The 11,753-nt window shown below is 41.8% G+C and overlaps 1 protein-coding gene across 1 annotated transcript; it reads right to left on the reverse strand.

Annotated features, from left to right (window-relative positions):
• Window positions 1–285: 285 nt before the first annotated feature.
• Window positions 286–11,272, reverse strand: LOC115361432 (vasopressin V2 receptor-like; the record flags this gene model as incomplete). The annotated part of the gene is made up of 9 exons (XM_030054801.1): window positions 11,263–11,272; window positions 9,847–9,906; window positions 7,007–7,281; window positions 6,068–6,313; window positions 5,742–5,888; window positions 4,530–4,835; window positions 4,316–4,344; window positions 3,529–3,689; window positions 286–464 (listed from the first exon to the last, which is right to left on the reverse strand). Coding segments are annotated over exons 1-9 (1,413 nt in total), but the record flags the coding sequence as incomplete, so codon positions are not given.
• Between the last annotated feature and the right edge of the window lie 481 nt (window positions 11,273–11,753).

An 11,753-nucleotide genomic window follows, 5' to 3' on the forward strand; every position in this document is an offset into this window, starting at 1 on the left:
TACAAGAATAATCAAACTTTTAAAAATAAAGATTATCACAGTGATCTGCATCTAAACTACCAGTTGTACCTACTGAAAATGATTTATTTCTCATGTGCATCATCAGTAGTTTTCTACACAGAGTACAGTAGAGACAGTTCAGAGAACAAAATGAAGACAGTTCATGTGTCCGTGCTGCTCATGTTGGCTGCGTGTGCACAGCTCACGGATTTCTGAGCGCACTTGCATGTGTGATTGCGATTGTGTGTCTGTGTCTGTGTGTGTGTGTGTGTGTTCAGTTTAGTAGTTGGAGGTGTGTGTGGTTGTGGAGTCGTTTGGTATGGAGCCTCGGCGCTGTGTGTGTGCGCGACAGAGCAGCAGCAGGCGGAGCTCCGGAGAGACGCTGCTGGAGAAGGCAGAGTAGATCCAGGGGTTGGTGCACGAGTTCAAACTGGCCAGCAGCATCAGCAGGGTGAACACAGCATCTGGACACACACACACACATAGAGGAGGAGGCTGTAAGTGATAAGGGTGGCACTCCTGAGTATGGCATTTCATTCCCAGGTGTCCCAGCATCAGCAGAGGGCTGTTAGTCCAGTCATTTTATGAAAAAATCTAGGACAAATTGCAAGAGAAGCAAACTCAACTGATTTTCTGTTCTCAGTATGAGTGAGGGAAAAAAGTCCCAAGGAATCCCATTGGTGGAAAGTTTTGAAAATCACCTATATATGACCATGTAATACCAAAAAACACCCTTTTTAACACACAGGGGAAAGGGGTTCAAAATTTTACTTTCAGAAATCACTATAAGAATTAATTCACTGTTATATAGTAACCTTTTAATTAAAATTAAAAGCTTACTATATAATTCAAGGTCACTATATATATAGTATAGTAAATATCTGTTATGGCATTTATTCCTTATATTCCTTATTAGCGCATATCAAATCAGAGAATGTGTGATATGCATGTGTAAACAGAATAATTCAAAGAACTTGTAATTGACTTTTTTTCTTGTCTTTGTGTGTGTAATCAACTTTTTTATAGGGAATTTTTATAGGGATATCTGAAAGTAAAATGTTGAACCCCATTCACCTGTGTGTTAAAAAGGGTGTTTTTTGGTAATATGTGGTCATAAATAGGTGATTTTCTAAACTTTCCACCAATGGGATTCCTTGGGACTTTTTTTTCCCCTCACTCAGGACAAATTGAGGATACAAAATCAGTTGAGTTTGCTTCTCTTGCAATTTGTCCTAGCTTGACCTCAATTTTGGCCTAAAATTACTGGACTATGTGGCTCTGTTGGGAAGCTCCCACAGTTTCAGAAGAGATTACAAGGATACAAGGAAGTTTATTGGTCATTATACAACAGGTTGGATAATGAAATTAAAATTACACACTTATGTTTGCAGTTCAGAGGGAATAAAATGAAAGCCACACTTTGCTCAATGGTGGAAACATACAGTTTTATAAAAACCTTTATAAGAGCTTACTGTTGATCAGTAAAAGTAATCAGTGGGGAAAAAAACACAATCCTTTGCTTGATGATTTTTATACCGCCATACTGACTCTGAATTGAAACTTATTTTAAACATATTTTGTTCAAGGCGGGAAAATGTTCCTGCGTGGAATGCAACAGCTCATCATATGACCTATTCAAACAAATATTTACTTCTGGGTCTCTGGTGTAGCATCGTGGGAATCAAAACTATCATCACAGGAACCAAAGACTGACAGAAAAAACAGATTTCATGCTGCAGTTATACATGTTAAAACAGAAATCTGGCTGATTGCTATAGCTGAAGGTTTTGTTTGTTTTTGTGTTGTATATTGTTGTTTCTGGCTTTTAAAAAAGTATGCATATTCGTGTGTGTATATGTAAGTGTATGGGCGTATTTGTAAAAATATGCATGTGCACTATGTACGTATGTTTATGTATAAATGTGTATGAATAGTGGGTGCATGTGTTTATATAGATACATGTATGGCAATGTAAATTCTGCTTTGATTTTTTACAGTTTTTACATGAGCACTGCTGTATGCCAACTACTGCTGTGCTCATAATAACTGCTATTGGAGGTATGAGGAAATAATTCAAGATACTAAATAAATATTGTCAAATTGTCAATAATTACAGAATGCATATCAAAAAGGGCATCCAAGTCTCGGGAATCGTATCGCTTGTCCCTGCCAGTTCCCGTCTCTGGTAAATTCCCACCGCTGTTTCTCAGATCATGTTAGTTTTTATGGTCTAAATCCAAACTTCACAGTGGAAATTAAAAAGTTAAGGCTGTTTACTGTTACTAAATTTATCCTTCAGTTTAGCAGTTTGTACAAAAGCAGAGGGATGAAGAAGAGGGAGGCTTGTTAGCGGAGATTAAAGCAGGAGTGGGTGGTAGCTCTAACATCTGAGAGACTGTATGGGACGCACAATGCAGAATATTTGCCAAAATTCCTCAGGGAAACGTGAATCAGGAAGCAACATTCTGTGATGTGAGGAAAAACAACAAACACGGGTGGATCTTGAGCAGGAATGATCTTTTGAGGAAGTTTGTTTTAAACAAGACTAGGTCAGAACCGAGTGTATGGCTGGACTGTCACTACATTTAAAAAGCATTTGTGTTGACCCTGGTTCCATGAACAGTGGCTGTACTGGATAGTAGTTCTTAAACGTATTATTATTTATACAGTTAAATAGTGCTGATTTATATTTATATATGAAATTAGCCACTTTTCCACCACATCATACAGCTCAACTCAACTTAACCCTATTCTCCTTTTTGGGTTCTCGATCAAGCAAGAGTTGTGGACAGTAGCTGGTACTTTTTTCTGGAAAAACTTCCATCGAGGTTCAGCCGACACTAAAAGGTGAAAACACTGCAGACCACTGATTGGTCAGAGAGATTTTTTTTCAGTGAATCTCTTGGTTACACTAATACTGTTCATGTGTAGCAGCCATAGATAGATTGATAGATTTGGAATGAGCTGCAGTCAATGAGTGGAACTGCCGTAAACGCCCCCCTAAGGACAAAATAGAAAATTGTTTGCGGCCACTTCATTTTGAAACAGCAACAGCCAATGAGGAAACTCCAACAAACTCAAACAAATTGTTCTGAGCTGCTAGGAGGTTCGGTTCCATTGGACCCTCCATTGAAGTAAATGGAAGATATGTGAAATTTTCAAGCAAAAATTTTTTTGTCAATACTTAGGGACCTATTTAGTATCACATTTCAGGCCATTCCGATTCGACTGAGACCCCCACATTTTCCCCACTGGATGCTATCCTGTTCACTACTACTGGAAAAGGCATAACTATAATTAGTGAGTGAGTTTAAAGTCAGTAAACAGGCAGCAGTTTACCGAAACAAAACAAAGTGAAGGGGCAGCTACTATCTTGAAGAAATCACAGACTATTCCTGTAAATGTGAATTCAAAGGGTCAGTGTAGTCCTCAAAACCGGTGTCTGTGCCATGGTTACGCCCTTGGCTTGAAAAGATTTGTATGTGTGTGTGTGTGTGTGTGTGTGTGTGTGTGTCAATGGCATCCTACCGTTCTGAGGGTGGTCGGGGTCCCAGGCGGCCCACAGCTGCACACTGAAGAAAGGAGCCCAGCAGAGTGAATAGACCATCACTATGACCAGCGTCATCCTCACTGTCTTGGACATGGCCGCTGACACCTCTCCGCCCCGGGCTGGGGGGGCTTTGGCCGGAGCGGTTTTGCCCAGAGTTGAGGAGCAGAGAGCAGAAGGCGTCAAAGGCCCGGGGAGCACATCAGGCTGCACCTCTCCTGAGAGGGACACACACATAACAGGAGGTGTCCTAACTTTTGTCTTGACTGCTGTGAAGGTGTAACTCAACACGTTCTTAAAGGTCCACTATGGAAGGAAGGAACATGTAATTAGAAATTTTTCACCGAGTCTGGCTGACAATGAGAGCCATGCAGCAAACATCAAACATCAAAATCTGTACATCCTCCACATTTTAGGTCACTTGAGGTCCTCATCATTCCAACGATAGGGGCATAAAATCATCAAATTTTGTGCTTTTTCCATGTTTCCTTGTCAGTTGTGTCTGAACAGTCTTTGCTTCATCAACCTTTGGCAATTTTGTTCTGCACGCTCTTCATGGTAAATTCAAATTGTAGGCCTGAAAATAGTACATTGCAGGCTGTAATCTCATCTAACGGTTATGCACTGACAAGTGTATGTGTGGGTTTTCTGTGTATGTGTGTGCGTGTGCATACAGGGAGTCTTGGGAATCCAAATTGTGTTGAACGCATCTAATCCATCTTAAATATAGAAATAGGTGATAGGTTTCTGTCCTTTGTCCAGTAGATGAGGGGCAGGCCTACAGTCAATACTCCTCCCTTAAAATGTTTTGTTTTCATAGGAGCAATAACAATAATCTCTGACTTTTCTTTGAAGTTTGTTATTACCTTTTAGACTGTATGTCCCTCTATGTTAGTGGCTGGCTGCTGGAATGTATGACTGGGTTGTTTGGTGCATAGAAAGCACCCCCACCATTTAAAGCAGACTGGAGCCCACAGTCTACTTGGTGGAACTCACCGGGGTGGACGGTGGTGTAGGCGTGAACATCACAATGTGAAGCCATGCTGCCGGAGCCCAGGGGGCCCATCGCCATGTGGTGACAGGTGGGTCCTGGGTCAAAGCCGCTGTGACTCACATGGTTGTTGAAGATGGGAGGTGGAGGATACAGGGAGAGGCTGGACCTCCCTCTGCCTCCTCCTCCTCCTCCTGCTCTCTGGCTGTCCCGTCTGGAGGCGGGGAGGGAGGCAGGGGAGAGGCGGCGCTCTGACTTCAGGTACAGGTTGTTGTGGATCTCCTTGAAGATTCTCACCTGAGGGGAAAGTTAGCAGAGCAGTGATGCAGTGGGGAAAAAAAAGCAGGGAAAATTCTAACTTTTATGACTCCAGCTGATCCTCATATGACTTACATCAGTTGGATATGATGTAATATGATAATATGATGAGTTTATATCACAAATATACATGTCAGGCTGTCATTTAAAATGTACTGGCTACACAGAGCAATGAAAAATGTTCTCCCATTTTTTCAGTATTTATTTTATACCATCCCATTTTATCTTCCATAAATTAACAATTTATTCATTAATTTATCTGGTAACACTTTACAATAAAAGTACAACAATTAACGTTAGTTAATGCCGTAATGGTTAATTAACTGTTAGTTAATGATTATTATGGCATTTACTAATGTTAATAATATCTACAATAACCCTTAAATAACATATAAATTAATACCTTAGCATGAACAGCATTAGTACATGATTCTTAGACACATTAGTTAACGGTTAGTTAACTGTTACTTAATGTTTATTACGGCATTAACTAATGTTAATTGTTGTACTCTTATTGTAAAGTATTACCATTTATTTTAACATGGACAATACACATTAACAAACATTTCTATAATTTCCAAACCCATACTGTCCTGATCATATTCTATTCTATTCTATTCTATTCTAGTGTGCTGGTTAAATCTATTCTTGTCAACTCCATTCTATTCTATTCTATAGTGTAGTGCTCACTACCTGGCAGACATGTAGAGCTGAACCGAGATCAACTGGGCTACTTGTAGATTCTTGAAGACGTTTCACTTCTCATCCAAGAAGTGACGGATGAGAAGTGAAACGTCTTCAAGAATCTACAAATAGTCCAGTGGCTCTCGGTTCAACCCTGCGTGGATAACCACGGCCTGGATGACTGAGAACCTACACAGATACCTGGCAGACAGTGATGATGAGGACAGGGAGGATGAAGACAGCCAGGGTCATCCAGGTCACATAGGCCTTGAGGCCCCAGGACTCAGCAAAGTTGCCCCAACAATCATACACCCCGGGGGCCACTTCCGAACGAGAGAAGATGAACACCTGCTGGGGGCAAAGAGGTGTGTGTGTGTGTGAAGGGAAACGTGTACATCAGCCTCTGTCTCTCAGCATCTGCACAGTTTTGTATTATTAATCCCCAAGGCAACACACACTACATTAAACTTTAACACCCATCAAACCCTCAGCCAATCAAATCGCCCCACAGACGGAGGCCCTGTCACCTGTGGCAGGCTGAGCAGCAGCGACAGGCCCCAGGCCAGCAGTGTGAACGTGTTCCAGCGCTGCGTGGCCCCGCTGCTGTGCGCCTGCAGGGGGCAGCAGATGGCGTAGTGCCTGTCCAGTGTCATGGCCACGATCATGTAGGAGGAGGCAAACATCCCGAGGACCTGGAGATATTTCACCAGGCGACACAGGAAGTCGGGGCCAGGAAACCGGCCCTTGGCATCCCACACCAGCTGGGGCAACACCTGAAAGAGGAAGAGGGGAAGGAAGTGTCAGACTGAGTCACAGCAGCAGAGAACAGGCGAAAGATAAGAATGAGACACAGGGAGAGCTGAAATTAATGAATCAAGCAAAATGATTGCAACAGCTGAAGGTATTGAAAACTACTGAAATATAAAGACAAAGGTGCAAGTCTTAATCCAGGGATTTACAAGCTGAAGCGGATTTGTTGAAGTCTCCAGGAAGAACAAAGAGAAGAGATGAAGGAGAACTGGCTTCAGATTCATGTTTGGGGCCACAGTTATAGCGAGGTGCAGGGAGTGATGAAGTGGCAAATGAGGGCAAACTACGACTTCCAGGAACTGATCAGAAACACACCTCAATTCTATTTTAAGAAAAGCATCAATTTGTCTTGTTTTCCTAAATCACCATTTTTTGATATAACAAATCGGTGAGACACTCCCGGGAGAACTTTATTATTTTAAATTCTGGTGGAGATCGACATGTTTACAAGGATATCAAATATATCCTGCTGAATATCAGGGAACGTGTATCAAATGATGCACATCTAGATATTTTCTGTTTGATATAATGCTGCAGCCATAAAACAATGCTGTCTTGGGTTTCAGTATTGTAAAGTATGGGCTTAAATTGGTGTGTGTGTGTGTGTGTGTGTGTGTGTGTGTGTGTGTGTGTGTGCGTGTGTGTTTCTGTGTTACCTGGAACAGTGCCACCACCAGGTCTGCCAGACAGAGGTTGAGCATGAACTGGTGGAGTGGGTTGTTGTGTCGTCGCCGCCTCAGCAACACCACTAAAACCAGCCCGTTGCCGAGCAACGCCATCACCAAGATGACCGCCAGCACCACCACCTCGGCCACAGCCAGCAGGGCGTCACGCTCTTGTTCTGTGACGTTGGTAACCGCCGGGGTCACAGAGACCACAGACCTATCACTGGACGGATATGAGTCTGTTACCATGGAGACTGACATGATGCCTGAAAGGAGATAAGGAGGAGGAGAGGAGAGGAGTTACAGAACTACTTTTCAGGAATAAGACAGCCTCACCCTAGTTTACCATTCAGTCTTGATGAAAAACATGAGGTTTTGGTGGTTTAAGACAGCCACAAAATCAGATGCACTGGAGGCCTTCGGCAGTCACCAACCAGAAAAAAAAAAAAAAAAAAAATCACCAATCTCAGCACTGGAAATTAGGCTTCATCAATATCCAGTTGTATCAAATAACACAATAATGATGCTAAAATTCAATATTTTCCACAATTTCCATTCTTAAATGTCTGGCAGGATATCAACTTTGTTATTTGGGTAATCTTAGCCCCCCCAGTGTTTCTGAACTACTAAACCAATTAGTCAGAGACAAAGATCATACTGATATTTGTCTCTGACTAATTGGTTCATATTGCTTTATTTAACTTCTTGAGTTTGGCTCAATTCTTAAACTAAATTAAATTTAAAAAAATAAATTAAAATAACGTAATTAAATCAATTTAATTTAAACTGGTTCAATTCTCATATTAAATATAGAATAATGTTGTACCAAAAATAAAAGAAAAGAACATGATTTTTCAAAAATATTGTGTTGATCCATCGCCTCTACTCCTGTCAAAATATTGTGATATGAAATCTTGTTGTAGATGAAGACACGCCTATTGGAAACATTATGCCAAACTGTGCTCTGTGAGGTTTTCTGAGGGCAAGAATGACAGAGGACCCACAGCAGGGAGGCATTATCCTTTAACTGAATACTGGGAAGAGCAAACATGAGCTCAGGCTTTCTGAATTCATCAGGCATGTCACTCATGTGTCATATCACATAAAATAAGAGCTAACAAACACATAAATTCATTGAATATTCTATTTTATTCAATTTTCTGAAATGGAAACAAATCATTCTACATCAGTGGTAATATTTTTGTATTCACAAAAGAGTTATTTTATGTGACTGCATCTACTAAACCTCCGAAGAACCATGTTTATGTGTGTATGTGTGTGTGTGTGTGTGTGTGTGTGTGTGTGTGTGTGTGTGTGTGTGTGTGTGTGTTGGGTGGGTGGGAGTTTGGGGTGGGGGTGGGGGGTGGGGTTACTAACCGCCTGTTAGCCTGTAATGCTGATCACCAGAAATTGGTCAAACAGCCGTGACCTTATTAGGACCTTCCTATTAATGCTTGGTTTAGCAGTGGGTAAACAGTCCCACACAAGAGGCCCCCTCTGCATGCCTCCGTGGCTGTGTGTGTGTTTGTGTGTGTGTGTGTGTGTGTGTGTGTGTGTGTGTGTGTGTGTGTGTGTGTGTGTGGAGCTGGAAAAGTGTTTGGCCGACTACAAACAAGCTGCAGATCTCATTGTTTTGCAGTTAATGTGCTCACAGAAGCTTGAGGGAGAGCACACACTATTAACTTCAGCTATGTGTGTGTTTGTGTGGGTGAGAAAGGACGGCTAAAGCAGAGGTGGCACAAACTTGACCCTTGAACCGACCATTAACTATAGCATGACCATGAAACAGAGTGTCTGCACACGAACAAAGACACTTCCAGAGGGGACACTTTGTGGCACAAATGGCCTGTAGCAGCAGCAGCAGACTAGAAATGACTGATGAATATGTTTCATAATAAAAAAAAAAAATGGGAATCACTGATTGGCAAGCACTAATCACAATAACTAACACCAGTATCCCTTAAATACAACAGATAAGGTACAATAAACAAAACTATTATGATTGTCAACACCAATAGACAGAATTATGACTGTAAAACCTCTATTAGCTGCCTATAATTGGTAACATTTTGAAAGTAATCTATTTTTATGCTGAGAAAGCATTTTTCTTTTCATAACAGATATATAAATAGAACAAAGCCCTTCATATACAAACTTTCAGAGGCACGGTGAAGATATAAATATTTCAGAGAGTCCGCAGACAGAAACTTATTACTTTCTTAGCCATAGCTGTCCAGCCAGGGGCTACACTCAGACCTGCTTTACCTTACTGAGCTCTTTCCCACACACACACACACACACACACACACACACACACACACACACACACACACACACACACACACACTCACTAAGTAGCAGACAGGATGGTTCATCCCAGGTAGCTGCAATCTCATTACTCAGAGGCTTGAAAACTCCCTCAGCCCCACCACTTAGATGCACTCATGATGTCTTTTGACACTCTTTTTGAAGTCAAGTGTTGTGAGACCTTGTTTGCTGACATTGCTCAGCTATGTTAATCCAATTACAAGACTGGACACCTCCTGGTTGCTTATAATTTCGCTTTTCACCCACTAATTAGTCATAATAAAGCTCCAGATTTGAGCAGAACGGCACCGTGTGACATACGAGATCAAATCCATCATTGCTAAACTTCTCGGTTACAGATCATTCCTGTGTGTAATGCTCCTTTACAGCTTAATTCACACTCCCAGGCTCCTCTCTAACATCACCGGTCACACAGGGCAAGTCATTTCTCACGCTTCAGCCTAACTTTCTGAAGAGAGGCAGAGAGATCAGAAGCAAAGTATGGGCAAATGAAGCCAACTTACTCACCTCGTCCTCGTCCTCAGCGTCCCATGAAGCATCTGTAGGAGCCAGGACAACATGATCTGCTGTTGTACACACTAGCCGCGTCCATGCTGTGTGTGAGCAAGTATGTGTGTGTGTGTGTGTATGTGTGTGTTCTCCCTCTCGCTTATTACGTTCAGGGTGACCTCTGCCAGCTCATGCTGCTGACTCCTGTCTCACCATCTCCTCCCTTCTTTCCTCTCTGTCTCTCACTCTCTCGTTTCTCTCTCATCCCTCCCTCCTCTCACCTCTCTTGATCGATTGGGGAGAGAAGGAGGCAGAAAAAAGAGGGAGAGAAAGAGGGCTACTCATGTGAGACACTGGAGTGTTGATCAAAGGACGTGATGCTGAGACTGAGTCGGTGAATTAATGCAATTTCCTGCTGATTGTTTAGATATCCGCCATATTGCTGTTGGCTCCTCTTTGATCCTCAGCCACATTCAGCATGGCCAGGCTGCATACACACACACACACACACACACACACACACACACACACAGTGCCAACAGCCATTAGCATCCCAGAATGATCAAAGACCCTGCACACACACAAACACACACAACATGCAAACACAAACACAATAATTACATTAACATAGTATGTGGACGTGTGATTTCGCATTTTGCAAGGTGATTGTGTGTGTGTGTGTGTGTGTGTGTGCGTGTGTGTGTGTGGGTGTGTGGGTGTGGGGGGTTAGAGACGGAAAGAGGGGGGGATGTTATGACAGATGAGAGTAAGACCGAGCAATAGACGTGTTGGAGTGAAATGAAAAAAGAGATCTCGCAACACCCCATGCCTTTATTTCTCACCACTCCACAGTAAGTTTTCTCTCTCGCTCACTTTGGCATTCCACCTCTTTCTCTCTCTCTCTCTCTCTCTCTCTCACACACACACACACACACACACACACAGAGAAACACACACGCCCACAGTGCAGTAATCTGTTTGCTTCCCCTCAATCGCTCCCTCATTAGGAGTAACTTCTAATTATCGAGGGGCCCACTGAGTGACCTTAAGCACACACACGGAAACATGAACATACAGACACACACACACACACATACACACACACATGCAAACACACACACACATACACACGCTGCAGGGTGTCACGAAACACATACTTGTGTTGCCAAAACACAACTGAGGCTCATACCTCTTTTTCCTTTCTCAAATCAGAGCAGTTCTTCTAAGATTTCATTAACATTAGTTTGTTTTGTGAAGCACTTTGTCACTGTGTTCTGAGCCATGCTACACAAACATACAACATTATATATATATATTATTTTATTAACTATGCCACATTAGCCCGTTCCTTCTTCAGGCTGTTTTTTCCCTTGTTTTGATACTATTATGAAGGACATTTCTGATATCTGTTTTGGAATATCTGATCTGACCAGTATGCATTACTATACTTTAAACTATGCACATTCCTTTAAAGATGCATTATGCCAATGGTCTTGTTACGGCATTTCTGCTGTTTTGGACAGTAAGCAGTGCTGAGTGCATCTTACCTTGTAGCTCACGTTTAGCTCTGTACTGTGACGGAAGGACATTACTGATATTAGTGGACTGAAAGTGCCTGCATGTGGTATTTTTTGATATTCACTATCTTTAAGTATGACTCTTGCATGCAAAAAAGACAACAATAAAAACAAATAAACAAACAAACATTTATATATTCAGTGTTTCCCTACAAATCAAATCCTTTACTATTAAATTATTATTTACTGCAAGTATTACTACTTACCAGTACTACCAGTACTATCAATGCAATGGTTACTACCATACTAGTACTGCTACTACCAGTGCTACTATGACTAATACAACTACAACTATTAATACTATTACAAGTCCTATTGCTATTACTACTAGCACTGTTACTAAT

Source organism: Myripristis murdjan, chromosome 7, assembly GCF_902150065.1.
Source record: "Myripristis murdjan chromosome 7, fMyrMur1.1, whole genome shotgun sequence".
NCBI classification, from domain to species: domain Eukaryota; kingdom Metazoa; phylum Chordata; class Actinopteri; order Holocentriformes; family Holocentridae; genus Myripristis; species Myripristis murdjan.